Source organism: Rattus norvegicus, chromosome 9 (genome assembly GCF_036323735.1).
Source record: "Rattus norvegicus strain BN/NHsdMcwi chromosome 9, GRCr8, whole genome shotgun sequence".
Lineage (NCBI taxonomy): Eukaryota > Metazoa > Chordata > Mammalia > Rodentia > Muridae > Rattus > Rattus norvegicus.
In genome coordinates, this window is record NC_086027.1 from 41,942,127 (window position 1) to 41,958,219 (window position 16,093).

At 40.8% G+C, this 16,093-nt stretch overlaps 1 protein-coding gene across 7 annotated transcripts in view; it reads left to right on the forward strand.

The window, feature by feature from the left end:
• The first annotated feature begins 902 nt into the window (after positions 1-902).
• Positions 903-16,093, forward strand: part of Khdrbs2 (KH RNA binding domain containing, signal transduction associated 2) — a 506,659-nt gene continuing 491,468 nt past the window's right edge. For 6 of the 7 annotated variants that reach the window (XR_010054563.1, XR_005488845.2, XR_010054564.1 and 3 more), the window contains exon 1: positions 903-1,185. Coding sequence is in view for 2 of the 7 variants with exons in the window: in XM_039082989.2 (XP_038938917.1) it covers positions 1,095-1,185 (91 nt within the window). In the remaining 5 variants the exon portion in view is untranslated. The remainder of the gene's footprint in view (positions 1,186-16,093) is intronic. The other variant, NM_133318.2, reaches the window with a different exon arrangement.

Genomic DNA, 16,093 nt, shown 5'->3' on the forward strand with positions numbered 1-16,093 from the left:
CCAGTAGGTTTTATATACCCGGAAAGTTACCCAGTTGAACAGGTAGAAGAATTGACAAGGGAATGTTAGGGGAAAGACAACCTCAAAGTGAGAAAAGACTCCTTTCATTTGAAGTATTTAAGGTACAATTCAGGGGTCCCATCTGTAAGGGGAGGAAACATTTTTTCCTCCTTTCTTGGTGATCCTTGGGGGCAAAATGCTCATTTGAATAAAGGTAGGGGAGATATAAAATATTTTAGCAACATTCCCAAGGCAGGGAAAGAGACTCAATCAGGTTTAAAATATGAGAACATCAGAGTGACAGAAGTTAGACACCATCTAGCTTCTTTCATTCACAATCCTCCCCGCTAAGTTTACACAGTGAGCAAATTTTCCACCACAGGGATGGGTGGATCCCTAGAACTAATTCTGTATTACGGTGATGTACACTGGAAGCGTTTTGCTCTAGTATAGAATCCAGGCACTTCTTCATTTGTACATCAGTGGACATCCTTCTGCCTCATGATGTAGGTCATGGGAAACACAGCCCACATTTTGCCTCGGATTTCCAACCCTGCCCATGAGCCTGCGATCCGCCAGGGGAGAGACACCTGTGCTGTGGGGACCCTGGTGAAGTGCTCACTTCTGTGTTCCTGGAGCGCAATTTCTCCCTCTCTCACCATCCTGCCTGCCTAACAGTCAGCCCCTACTCCACAGCACTGGCCAGGCCTGAGAACCGGGACCGCAAAGGCGGCCTGGAGAGTGCTCCTGCACTTCGTACACCCCTCCCCTCCGCAGCAGCCTCCTGCCACTCAGGCGACTCGACGTGAGGCCCCGGCCAATGATAGTCCACCGCCTCCGCGGGCGCCCCGCCCCCGGACCCCGCTTCCAATAGGAGGCTGGCGGGGGCGGGCCGCGCGGGCATCCTCTCCAGCTGAGGCCGCGGCCGGAGCCAGGCTGGGGCGCGGGAGAGGCAGGTACCAGCGCGGTCTGCGCAGCCCGAGGCGCTAGAGCTGCGCTCACCGCAGGAAGGACGGTTCCTGGGGGAACCAGGGACCGAGGCGTCCGAGCAGGCGGGATTTGCGCCTGGCCGGCCACGGTCCGAAGTCCGCGCTATGGGAGAAGAGAAATACTTGCCTGAGCTGATGGCAGAGAAGGATAGCCTTGATCCATCTTTTGTGCACGCGTCGCGCCTTCTGGCGGAAGGTAGGACCGGCCCCGGCGACCGCCAGCCCCGACAGGGCGAAGTTGGGGAGGGCGAGCGCTCCGCTGGGTAGAAACTGTCTCTGAGAGCTGCTTCCGAATGCTGGAGCGCAGCGCTGCTGGCCAGGCTCTTCCGAGGCTCAATTAGCCCTGAGGTCTAATGGCAGGGTGGTGCGACCTGTTAGGGTCCTGGACAGGGAAACCAGCAAGTGTCAGGTGGCTCATCGGTACCTTTTCACTTTGCAGAAGACAGCAAAAGCAGTACAGGAGTAAATGAGATCCGTGGAGTGTTCTGAGAGCATCTTGGTCACAGATCAGCGTTATTTATTTATTGTATTTTTTTCCTTCTATGTTTCGAAGTGATTTTAATACCCTTTAATTGCTATTTCCCCCTGGAAAGTCTTAGAATTAATCAACAGTAAAGTATGCATGTTCGTATATTTATGTGAGCATGGTAAGCAGAGGCTAAAGTGCTTATAAACGTATTCGAAACGTGATGGCTGGGTAGTATGCAAGATATTGGTTCCTCGGAACGCTCCATAATTGACCAACTGGTTTTTAAACCAGGTGTGCGTTTTCTTTTGTGTACCTGTGTTGTAGCGGAGATTCGTTTCCCAGAGGAACATCTATGTCTTGCCTTTTGCATTGCTTTGAGAGGTCGTTTGAGAAAAGGTGCACATGAAAACTTCTCCATCAGAAATATTAACCCCAATTATTCCATCTATGTGAAGCAATGGTAGCAAGTGAAGTCATCTCTGGTACCTGGTACCCTGCACTCTCCAATTTAACACGACTGCTGAATTTTTGGATGAACGTTTCGTTAGTGATGAAGTGCTTCCTCCTCAGACTGGCTACCCTGCAGCTTAGGATCTTGAGGTCTTACCCACTAGAAGAATCAGTGACATCTTTCTCTCTTCCAGCTCCTCAGCATTAAAATACATTTGAGATTTAGTTGTGCATCTTAGGAAAAAATTTACTCCTCAGATGATTCAGAGACATTAGATTTACTTTGGCATTTTTAGCGGTTGCTATTTATTATAACCCGTAATAACAAAGTATCTCGTGAAAGACTGCCAGGAAAAATGTGGAAGATTCTAAATACTCACACTGTTTTCACGGGGAGAAGCTGGCTTTGTAGTTAGGCAGTGAAATGCAACCCTGCATACCACAACCTAATAATCAAATGATAATAAATGAAACTGAAAAACTAAAGTCATGAACGACGCTCTTCTCTGCCGTTGGAGAACAACGGCTGCATATCGGAAGATATTGACTCAATAAACATGGACAGATTAAAACTGTATTCTTTGATTGTTTGCTTCACTCCGTTCTTCAGAAGTGTTTCCATTCAATGAGCAATGAAAACAGATTCATAATCTTCTCTGACCTGATAACCGGAGCTCTCTTTGGGACAGAGGGTTCAATAATTGGCCCATCGGTTATTAATGTGTATTAATTGTACTTTTAAAACTTACAGAACTAAAAGATGTAGATAAAAGCCTTACTAGAGTGAGGTGTGGTGCATATTCTTGACCAGTGAAACAGTTAAGAGACCACTAAGTATCTGCTTTCCTGCTGTTTCTTTCTTTCCCAAACACAAGGTTGCTTGAGACTTAGGAAAATTGTTCTAATGCACCTTGTAATTTAATTTTTTCCCAGCAGGGGGAAGCATGGCCTGCTTTTGTAATGGGTTATTTTAAAAAAGCTCCTGGCTAGAAAAGCATCTCACTAAGAAACAAAGAGGGTGCCTAAATTTCAGAGAATTCCTAATGAGAAAAGAGAACAAGAGGAGGAAAGAGGTGGCGGCGGTAATCCTAGAGTAGTCAGATAGTTCCATAAAAAGACGTCCAGGGCCCACATCAGTTCTGTAACTCTACCCGCCTCTTTACACATGCTCACTAGAGTGAAAGGTGAGTGTGCTTTGGAGTCTCAGCGAATCATAATGCACGTGTTGCATTATAGATTTTTTTCCATTGTCTTCTCAAAGGCTATTTGTGAAGGTTTCTAGGATCACCGTAGAGATTTTATTTCTCATACCTGGAAACGTTGCATTCGAAGGCATTGTCTATAAATAAACTTGACACACATACTCCAAGGGAAGGAAGGTGCACACTGGAGTGCACGTCAGCAGTGCTGTGCAGACAGTCTTGAGACTGAGGTGGGCAATAAAAATGATCCAGATGATTCCATTCTTTGGGATGAGTTTCTAGAAGCACTGAGCTCTCACAGTGCCTTACTTTGCCTTCTCCTTAGTGACAGACACAAACCTCTCCTCACTTGTGCCTGCTTCATTTAGTGTGCAAGGCTGTGGGCTGCAAATGACCTCTTTTGGTTGTTTTTATTGTATTTCAGTCCATTTGTTTCTGGTTTGTGTTTTCAGTAGGGGTCATATTTAAAAAAATTAAAAACAAATAATTTGTGATTTTGACTGTTAGTCATGGCAGATCTTGAATAATATGGGTTAAAGGTTTTGCATAATGCATTTGATTAAAATAACTTCCATACTGTAGTTACAGTTTTATGTAGTTAGCCGTTTGTTACGGAAGACGTTTCTGAATCTGCTAACGGAGCAAACCCAGCATGGTCCCGAAAGTTCTGGCCCAGGTCCAATTCTGCTTTAGCATTGGAGTTACATGATGTTATTTGTATCTATGCTACACTCATTTAATTCCATGTTTATTTAACCTGAATTCTGTAAGCTTTCCTTCCCTGGGCCCAGTTTTCTTGTCTCAATGAAAACAGTGAGGATAGGAGATCTGAATGCTTCTGGAATTCGTATTCACTCTCAGAAGCCTGCTGCGGAAAAGAGTCATGTTTTCCCATTTAGAACAGAAAGAAAAAATCAACCACTGAACACTTTTTGGCATGTTTTCATTCCTTCCTAGTATAATCCAATGTGATAATAATACATTTATTTCACTATAGCATGATTTTAGGAATCTACATGATGCTGTATAGTGGACAGAGACTCATACTCTTAATTCTTTTTTTTTTCTTTTTTTAATTACTGAAGTGCCTATGTTTGACTATAACACTTTCAAAATGTTTTCTGAGCAGTGATAACCAAGAATAACCATGATTTCCGACAACAGTTTAATCCTTTTTAAAATTTTATTTTTCTTGGATATTTTATGTTGATTATACATTTCAAATGTTATCCCCTTTCCCCCCTCTCCCAACACCTCTCCCCATCCCCCTGCTTCTGTGAGGATGCGTCTATTGAACTACTTCGAAGGCTTGGGTCTTGTATGTGAAATATGCATGTGAACCTATGCTTGTTTTCAGTTGAACATGCTGGGTGGCAGAGTCACTCTTCTCCATTCAATTGTGGCATTTAATACTTTCAGAAGTATTACTAATTCAAGTGAAAATGACTCAGACAAGGCTTTCTAGTCTGTGTTCTTCACAAATATTAACGGATTAGTCAATGAATCAGCTAATTGGTGGTGAGGTGGAATCAAAGATTGACAAATACAAGTAGTTTCTGTGCTAATCTAGGTACTATCTTCAGAGTTCTGTGAAAGTTGTCCTGACAACTGCAGTTAACCTTTATGTTTACCGATAAAATATATGGATTTTTATAAATAGGAAGATAACACAAAGTTGTACTTAATCACAAATGGTAACATATCAAAACTGAGCTAGATTTAAATTCTCAGTAAGGGTCACTTTAAAATTTAGATCATAGTCCCTATATGTTTTCCGTGGAGTCAGGCAAGGTTGTAAGCTGTGGGACTTACTGACGCTGTGCCTAAAATCATCTTCTGGTTAAGAAAAGAAAAATCTACTCACACAACTATTTCAGTTGAGTTTCTTCTTGATGAATATAATGTTCTTTTCCCTCTGTTGATTTAGGTATAATCTTATTTTACATTTTAAAAATAAAAACAGACACAGGCAAAAATTAAATTATTTTTATATCTTCAGTCTGCATTCAAACCAATTGATAGCATAGTAAAACAATCCACTTCAGACCGTAACACATCCTGTGCTGAGTCCTGGCACTTCCACCTTCTAAGAAGTAATGGAGTTGCATTTGCTTTCCTGTATGATACTCTTTCCTCCCCACCCCATCTGTAAAATGGGAAATGCAATGCCTACCAGACAAATACTTTGAGGTAAATAATCATGCTTACAGTAGAAAGGGGAGGACTTTATATAAATATAAGAAACACATATTTTAGCATTTGAATATGTTTGCTTGACCACATTGGTACTGGATTTGATGAGAAAAGGAAAATAATTCCTGCTTTGCCATTTGAATCAATGCTGAATGCATGAAATTTTAACTCATAAACAAATTGGGGGGAGAGTTTCTCATAGCACATGATTGCAGCGAGAGAATTTTTTAAATGCCCCTCCCCATCAATGGTTACTTGTCAGCCTAGGTATTTTTTTTCTTTCAATGATGAAGGCAGGCCTCATCAAGCATCTTCAGCCTACAGTGCCTTCGCACTTAGCCAGTGATTATTGGGTCTCTGTATATGCTCTGTTGTGTTCCTACCACATGCAGATTACATGCACGTCTTACACAGACTTCCTTCCTATTCATGCTTCCATACTCCTTGCCCATCCTCACATGCAGCCCCCATGTCCATCCTCGCATGCAGACCCCATGTCCATCCTCACATGCAGCCCCCATGTCCACCCTCACACACAGCCCCCATGTCCATTCTCACATGCAGACCCCGTGTCCATCCTCACGTGCAAACCCTGTGTCCATCCTCGCATGCAGACCCCATGTCCATCCTCACATGCAGACCCCGTGTCCATCCTCACATGCAGACCCCATGTCCATCCTCACATGCAGACCCCGTGTCCATCCTCACATGCAGGCCCCATGTCCATCCTCACATGCAGACCCCATGTCCATCCTCACATGCAGCCCCCATGTCCATTCTCACACGCAGACCCCATGTCCATCCTCACATGCAGACCCCATGTCCATTCTCACATGCAGACCCCGTGTCCATCCTCACACACAGCCCCCATGTCCATTCTCACACACGACCTCCCTGTCCATCCTCACATGCAGTCCACATGTCCATTCTCACATGCAGACCCCATGTCCATCCTCACATGCAGACCCCATGTCCATCCTCACACACAGCCTCCATGTCCATCCTCACATGCAGACCCCATGTCCATTCTCACATGCAGACCCCGTGTCCATCCTCACATGCAGACCCCATATCCATTCTCACATGCAGATCCCGTGTCCATCCTCACATGCAGACCCCATGCCCATCCTCACACACAGCCGCCATGTCCATCCTCACATGCAGACCCCATGTCCATCATCGCATGCAGACCCCATGTCCTTCCTCACATGCAGATTCCATGTCCATCCTCACATGCAGACCCCATATCCATCCTCACATTCTTTTAATAACAAAGGACTGATCATGTTCTTTCAAGGTTAACCCATATCTATGTCACCTGTGCTTCTCATACACTGTTGGCTTGTATGGAAACATTCTTTCCTCGGGTCTCCCACTTCTGTTTATTCTTGTAGCTGCCTTTTCCACATGAATAACTTAAAAGAAATAGAATGTGTTTCACTTGCAAAAGTAATAATATTAATCTTCCTTGACACTTACCCTCCCCTGTGTCTTTCAAGTGTCTGATGTTATTAATCTGCATCTCATTCCTTCATTTTTCTTTACTTCCTTGAAACCCTTCAGTTTAGCCCGTGTCTTTACCACTGCCTTAAAACAGCCACTCTACTGTCAGAGTCACCCAGAACAGCTTTGTTGTGTCTTGTGTTGTCCTGTGTAGGCCTGTGTGATTACCACTGCTGAGATGTCTAGCTGCTTCCACCACAAAAATCTTCTTTCTTTAATGCCTCGGCTACTCCCCACATAGTGTTCCTGACTATTGTTTACAGTTAATTCCCATTTTTGTCTGACATCCCTTTCTTGGCTTCTCATGACAAATACTTTTTTTTAAGTTGGATGCAGCACTTCTCATGTGGGTTGAGAGTCAAGGGACTCTTTCACAGGGGTCACATATCAGATCTCCAGCATATCAGATAATTATTTACATTACAGTTCGTAACAGCAGCAAAACTACAATTATGAAGTAGCAAGGAAAATAATACTATGGTTGGGGGATCATCACAACCTGAGGAACTGTATTGGAGGGAGTCAGCATTAGGTAGTTTGAGAGGTGCTGTTCTAATTGGCCTTTCTGAATCTGCCCATTTGTTTCTCTGTTGTTCAGATTAATTAATTTTCTTCCTTCTGTGGGTTTTCATATCCATCTGGTCTATCTCTTTCCTTCTTTGGGTTATGATATCCATCTGGTCCACCTCCTTACTTCTAGAATTCCAAATATCTCTTTCCTTTTACATAAAATAACTAGCCCCTACTCTTTTGTGTTTTTATTTCTTTGCAATATTTTCATGTAAATAAATTTGGGTTTAAGCACTGACATTTTATGGGCTAGTTATGGATAAATGGGCATGACCAAGATGCCCATTCATTTTTTTATTGTTATTGATATTTGTGGTATAGAAACTAAAAGGGGGAACAAAATTAACTACTGTTTTCAGTTTCTCTTTAAGTCATCATTCTGAAATGGAACTTATTGTTCCTAAAGTGGTTGTAGAAATATGGGATTATATTCACAGGGGATAGAAACTCCTATAGAACCATGTAGTTTCAGCAACCTGTCAAATGCCTATGATTGCTTGAGTAATAACTTTCATATCTCTTCCTTTTTGATTATTATTGATCAATTGTTGCCCCCTCCAGGATCCCCTTGCAGAGTTCTTCCTCCACCATGGCCCCTTTCCTTTGCCTATCCCTAACATTTTCCACCTTCCTGGGATACCATGTCTCTACAGGATTTGGCACATCCTTTCCTTCTGAGACCAGAAGTGTCAGTCTTCTCTTGCAAACATGCCAGTTTCTGCTCAATTTTTGTTTCTGCATTTCTTTTAGACAGGAACAATTTGGGGACAACATCTTTTGAAGGTGGGTTGGTGTCCCTATTTCTCCACTGGGCCTATTCTCTAACTACTGGAGGTAGTCTCTTTGGGTTCAATAGCCCCACTCTTTGGCATTTTGGATAGGGTCACCCACATTGAGTCCTGGGAGCCTCGTCCATCCTAGATCTTTGGGACATTTTAGAAGAGTCTCCTAACCACCAGCTCTGGCGTATTTCCATTCATTCTCCTGGCTGTCTGGGTTTCTCTACTGTCTCTCCCGATAGCTGGTCCTGCCCCCTTTCCCCACCCCCTCTCCCACCGAGATCCCTCCTTCCCTCTGTCTCCAGTGCCTATTTTGTCCTACCTTCTAAGTGTGATTGAGCATCCTCACTTGGGCTTTCCTTCTTGTCATATATGTCTTATTTTCTTCTGTATTTATTATAAGAAATCTATATTCCTCGACGGTTGTGGCTCACGCCACAACCAGCAGTCAGGAGTCAGAAACAGGGAGATCTCTGTGAGTTTGAGGCTAACCTGCTCTACAGAGTGAGTTCCAGGACAGCAAGAGCTACACAGAGATTTTCTGGCTCAAAAACTAAATAAATAAATAAATAAGTGAAGAAATAAAATACACATTAACTGAAATTATATTCTTACACATCTGTAGTTTTTAAAGCTATCAATACCATATGTTTTACTATATTTGTGGGTTAAAAATGGTACTTTTAAAAATAAAAATGTGGTAAATTTCAAAAAATAAGAATTACCTAGAAATAGTTTATTTTTTTAAATAGAAGCATGATTAGTAGTTGATTTCTTAAAGTTAGCAAATACTCATGTTACAGGAGACCTCATTTTCTTAAATGAAAAATCCCACAATGACTGCATGCTTGATAGTTCCAGTGTTTGAGGAGTAAGGTCCCAGGCATTTCTTTGCTCTATCAGTAACTTCTTTTTAAATTAGTTATCTATAGTTCAGTTTCATTCCTAAGTTCACTGGGTCTCAACAGAGAGATGGTAAATATTTAAGAACAATGGAATTGCTTTGTTACTTTCTCTAAATATTCTTAATTTAGCTATAGTTTGGGAGACATATTCTCTTGGGATAGGACCCTATTCCATGTAATCACACAATCACACTTGTCCTTTAACGTGAACTGGTGACATCTTTCTACAATAGAGATATGTTGTTGAAATGCATAGAGACATTACATGAATAATTTGTGAAGTCTATGAGTTGTAGGGGGTTTAATACATTCATGTGTATATACAATGCACATAAGCATGTATATACATGCTGATGTTATCAGTAATTCATGAATGGTCTGCTAGATTTCATGTGAATTTTGAAGAATAGTTATTTTGAAGATCATATCTACACTTGACTGCTCATAAGTCATTGGTCATGCTCTTGATGGGGGATGGCATGGGGTATTATACAGGGCTTACAGTGATTTTACCCACAAATCACATTAGACTATTATTGCCACTGTTCTTACAAGTGACAGGAGTTAATGCTTATTATTTAAGGAAAGTCATATAGAAAAGAGAAATGCTAATCTGAAATCCAGATTTTCACACCCAGAGGCCATTAAAATAGACCACTTCCCAGGGTAGAGACAAGAATTATTCATGCTTTGAAGGGAGGTCAGATATCAATGTATAAAGTTCATGTAGGAGATTTAATTTTAAATTTTTAGTAAATGACTCCAATGCTAGTATTACATTCATATGCAGTGCTATAAAATAGCCGTAGTGAGTTAAGGTGTGTGGATTACCTGTGTGAATATACACTTACACCAAAGAACCTTCTACTTCAGGGTCCTGTTAAGGATGCTTAGTAGGATTCAAGAGGCAAAAGTGAACATTTCAGTATTTTTTATTTTTAATTTAATAATTAAGAAATTATTGAAGAAGTTGTGTGGTTTGCCAAGGTATTTTCTTTCCAATTTCTTTTAAAGGAGAACTGCTTACATTTGTTGAGTTTTTCTCTCAACCAGAGAAACTGTAGTTTCTTTCATGGCTCTCAAGCAGTGAGGGCTTTGTTTAATATTTGTAAGCAAGTGGATTGCAGAATTGGGTAGAAACAGATGTCTTGATTTAAATATTAGCCATAGGTTATGAGCTTTTAGGACTTAATAAGTTGGAAACATATTGATCCTGTTATCACAGAAGAGGTAATCAATGCCCATTTCCTTTAAAATGTTCACCATTAGGCTTTACTGTCCTAATCAAAATGCAGAATCCACATGTTTTCTCGAAGGTGCATTTTAGCAGGTGTATGTCTGTATGCTGGATAATGGCAGGCCCCAGAGCAGCTCAGCAGATGTAGCTTTAGTGGCAAAGACAATGAAAAAAAAATCTATTTAATGATGATAATAGGATGATTAAGTAATGAGACATTCACTTAACATGTTTTCTCTCACAAGTGTTTAGACTATATTACAAAACATAAAGAATTTTGTTCCATTTTATGAGAAAAGGTAAAGAGACAGATTAGGTGGCAGCATAGCTAATGTACATTTGATTTGAGAAGTTCATTGATGCCACACTCATCCTTTCCTCCTTCCTCCACCTCCGATATATCACCCCCTAGAGCATAAATTCATGATCACTTTAAAAATATTAGTTAAATATGTACATGCACACACACATACACACACAAACAAGCAAATGCACACACACATATAAACACACATACACATACACATACATATATGCACACATACATAAACACACATATACACTCATACACCATGCACACAGCCATACACACACACCACATACATACCCCACATACTCACAAGCACAAGCACAAACACACACATCCGCCCGCGCGCGCGCGCACACACACACACACACACACACACACACACACACACACCATGCATTCGTGTCCAGCTTATTGAGTCTCTTTAGTCTAATTAGCATAGCTTGTATATTCATGTGTTCAGTCTGACAATTTGTCACTGGAGAACCCATGCAGAGGCTCAGCTGGCCCTGTAGGAAGCTGATTCTCCTTCTCTCTGCAGCCATTGGTCACCTCTGCTTTTCCTTTAGGGATGGGACCATAGACAACTATTTGATACAATTTGAAAACATGTCAAAAGATGTTACTAAACATCTAGAAACACACACACACACACACACACACACACACACACACACACTTTTTTTCAGGGAATATAAAAATCCTACTTTAGTAAACTTTGAAAAGTCCTAAAATGTATGTTATTGTAGAACTTCCTCTTTCATTTAAAATAACTTTCTCCAGGACGTAAAGGAATTTGTTTTACACATAGGAGAGCATTCATTTCCTCTAAAATGAAAGCACAGAGTAGAATCCACTGACTATGCTTAAGCATGTAAATGTAAATATTATAAACAAAAAATAATTGAGTATAAAACTGGACTAATAGGGTTATCCATATTTAGAAAGACTTAGATTGAGTTTACACTTCTTTTGAAATTCAAAACCCGGTGAAGTAGGGCCCTTTAAGTTGTGTGAATTTGAAAGAATATTTGGTGGGCTGAGGCAGATGGCATTTTATGGTGTGTTATTGCTTTGGAATGGACTTACAGAATGACACATGGATGAGAGTTAAACTAGTATACTAAAATTAGTGAAATGCTGGAAGTTATATCATATCCACAGAAGGAAAGTCTGGTAGAATAAACCATTATCATAATTAAAAGCAGTTTAATGGAGATAAAAAGAAGTGATAAGTATTGGCAATGATTTGTAATAAACCAGATGTTTTTACTCTGCATAAAATCCATAGAAAGCACACACGCACACATGCACAAAATACATATCGTATATGCACTAATCATATTTAGACATGGGATTTATGGAACAACAGTAAAGACTTGTTCAAAATGGTTCTGCCTGCTAGCACCATCTCACATATACATTAGGGAGGCGGTGGCGGGGAGCATAGGTAACTGTATAAACAGTTTCCACAGTCTGTGTTGATCACCACAGTAAAGGACATACAGGATGCATTGGAGTTCCAGGTAGGACTCCCAAGAAAGTCTACAGAAATCCTGGGAACCTTACATAGGAGGGACCGTGTGAATGGAAATCTGATAAGTAGATGCAATATGTACAGAATCCACTAAAGACAGAGCCACAGTCACAAATTATACACATAGTGAGCGATATTCCCAAAACCTGGCAAGAAGAAAGAATATTCAGAGAACTAGAACTTAAGGGTGTTCGACAATATAATAAGTGCAGAGTTTCAAGAGAAGTTGTCCTGATGTGTCTCTCAGAAAGCTTGCTCTGCCTCTAAGGTGTGCACCACCACTTTCCTCTCATACGTCTTTCCTCCTTTCTGAGTGGCCAGGCTTAATATGCATAAACCCATTCTTCATTTTTTACAACGTTTTCTTCTGTAAGTCACTTTACAGCCTGGTCATATCCCCCCTCTCTCCTCTCTTCTCAGTCCCTTCCTTACAAAACCCTCCTAATAGAAGGGAAGCTCAACCCCACCTTGAGTTCCATTGCACCTTGGAATATCCAGTCCCAGCAGGAGTATGCACATCCTGTCTTCCACTGAGGCTCAATGAGATAGCCCAGTTAAGAGATCCAATGGCAGGGAACAGAGACAGAGAATTTGAGAGGATTTAAGGCGTAGCAAATGGCTCAGTATTTCATTGATATGGCTGCACTCTTGGAAAATGACCAGTGTACATATTAGATTCAAGCAGGACATAATGTGGCTAAAACAGTAGGCTAATTGAGAAGCCCTGAAGAACTGGATTCAGATTATGCAGTGCCAAGAGGGATAATACAAAGCTTACCAGCAAGGTGTACAACCTTGGTTTGGGTAGAGAAGATAATACATAAAAATCGCAATGGCTGGTGTCAGAGGTGCTTCTCATGAATAGGGTTAAAGGTACTGTCAGTTGCTGAGATGTTACTCAAAAGGTTAGTGCTGGGGTCAGGTGGATATGCATTGAAGGGCCAGTCAAATGTTTACTGCCAATTCCAGGACAGAGGTAAAGAAATGGGTGTGGAGAGAGTTCTGGGCCCTAGTGTTCTCTAGTGGAGTAACCAGCTCGGTGGTACACACTTATAACTATGGTGCTCAGGAAGTGAAGATGGGAGGATCATGCATTTGAGGTCAGCATAGGCCAAGCACTGATGCAAGGTCTGCAACTCTGTCATCAGCAGCAACAGTAGCCAAAATGAACCCAAAAGAAAACAATTGCAAATGTAGTCTGATGGATTTAAAGATAGAAGAGAAAATACACACAGAAATGTGGAGAAAAATTCATATAGAACGGAGGAACAAACAGGAGCCCAGGTCCTGAGAAGGAGAATGGTCACTTCCTAAGGCAGCATAGGGGTGTATTGATAATATTTATCATCTCAACCTACATACACAGTAATTCTGTGTGGTTAAACAGCATAGGGAGTAAAAGAAAGAGAGAGAGCCATTAGAGTGTAGGTTAAATCCCCAGTATTGCAGCCATGTTCCTTGCATCTGTTTTCTGTTGCTGTGTAAGTGAAGGCCTTGATTTTGAGTTGATGTTTTGTGCTCCTTTGACCTCATGTCTAATGTGGGAGCAGTACTAAACTAAAGAAATTATGATGATGCTCCGTTTAATATTAATTATTATTAATGATTATACTTATTTTGCTAACTATAAATAGCACATGGACTATCCTTGGTCTCTCCATATCCATTATCTACAGGATTTGATCTATCTTTCAAATTCATCACTGTGACAAAGAATGAGCTTTAAGAGAATTTCATCATATGATAAGATCGTAACAGTCATCCTAGGAGCTTTTCTAAGGCCGCCTTGGTATAGCAAGCCTTTCACTCTCCCAGATTCCTTGTTTACATCTGCTTTTTCCTCTGCGGGTTTGTATCCACCTTTTGGAATGTGTGACCTTGAAAACCATTGCTACTTTCCTGACGATCTTTGCTCCTTTCTGTGTGGTTCCACACTCTGGTTAAAAATGTACCACTTGCATTTTGGCTGCTGGAGTTATGGTCTATGAATGGTCAGGAGATGAGAGGCCTCCTGCCTCTCATGCTGTAAATTCCAACATGTCTTCTGAAAAGACGCAGAGAACACCTTTGTAGATAAGCCCTCAGGAACACATGCAAGCGTATTCTCTCTCATATGGAGAGTAGTCCCAGAGCTGCTCCATTCAGGAATAGCAAAGACTGTGAGGACAGAAAGAGTAGGCACTTCTGTGCCACTGAAAATATGTTTTGGATTAAACATCATTTGGTAAGACATTTATTATAATTTATGTGGGAGATTTGTTTGTAAAATTACTAGCTTATTTTCTACTCTGGAACGTGATAAAAAAGGATCACTCAAAGGGTGCTACTGTTCTAGGGCAAAGAACTTGGCACATCAAGTGAAAATCCAAACTCCAGATCTGCTACCTGGTTGCCTTCTAATTCTATTTTCTTGTTAAAATACAGTTTCTTGGATCTGAAAATTACCTGATAAATTCTTTGTATTTTTATAGGAAGCTTTTATACAGTGCAGATATTGACAACACCTGTATCTTTATCATTTTCACTGTTTGCAATTGTCTTACTTAAAAAGAAATGAGGTGAAGTTTGTTAACAGACATGTTTCTTTAAGCTGGACACTTGGTGAGATTTGTTAATCACACAGTCTGTAATTACACACAGATAATATCCTATTAGCTGAGATAGTGCCCTCATATCTCCTTCCCATGATTCTCATATCCTTTAACAAGCGCTGTTCTGATTTTTGCCCTCAATTTCCTGTAGATGCATTAATATACTGTCTAATCATCCCTCTTGAGAGCTCCCTGTATCTTTGCTTGTCATCTGTGCCATTGTATCCCACAGTAGCTTATCCCCATTATTGTTGAATATCTGCTCCACCTTATAAAGTGCCACAGTTTATTTGCTCTTCTGAGTAGGCATGTGGCCAGTTTTCTGTGGTAAATTATTAGATGACTAAATTGTTACAGATGTTCATAACCCACTTTCCCCTGCCTGATAGGACATCAGTGTAGCTCCAGTTGTTGTGGAATACTTTGTATCCCCCACGTTGGCCTGAAGGTTAGAGTTTGCTTCCTTGGCCTCTTCAGTAGAGAGTACAGTCTTCCTTCATCATGCTTGGCTTAGACAATGTTTCTTTATGTGGAGGAGAGCTAGCAGCTGTTGAACCACAATTTTGTTTTACCTTACATGAGACGCACAGCCAGGCTCTGTCACCATCTCTGCAGAAATGTGATAACATTGTGATGGTCATTCCTGCAGACCATCTTTTGAAGTCCCCAGCCTGTTTAATAACAGATATTCTGTTGATTTGAAGGGTTGAGACAATGTGACTTTTGTTTGGATATCCTTGATACATAGTGATAGGGAACACATTTCATGTGCTTTTTCTTCTCGAAATGATCGCTCAGAGATTGACATTTTAAGTCGGACTGTTGATCTTTTACTGTTACGGGGGTTATGGATCTGTTCTGCATTTGTGTCATGTATTAACCACCCGAATTACAAATATCTCATCCCAGTGTACAACTTAAATTTTCATTTTAAGAAATGTCATTTGAAGGAAAGTTATTAATTTTCTTTGCCAAATTTAGCATTTTTCCCCTTTATGTTATACTAATGTGTCGATCCTAAGAACCTTTGCCTTTTTCAAGGTCAGGGAGTTGCACTAATGTGTTCTACAGCATATGTTTAGCCTTTAAGCCTAGGTTTATATTCCATACAAATTTACCGTTTGTTCTTTCTAAGTCATGGACGGTAGTGCTCTTTAGCTTAAGGTAATAATAACCAGATTTTTCAATATGGTCTTCTGAAGGCTTTCTGAGACTAATGTTGTATTTAAAGTGTTCAAACCGTGCATGCAGACAAAAAAATTGTACTGTTAAACATTAAGATAGAAAAATAATGAGATTGTAATGTTTAACAAGAGGTGGATAACCTTCCATCGTGGCCTCCCTGTAGATCTGCGTCACAT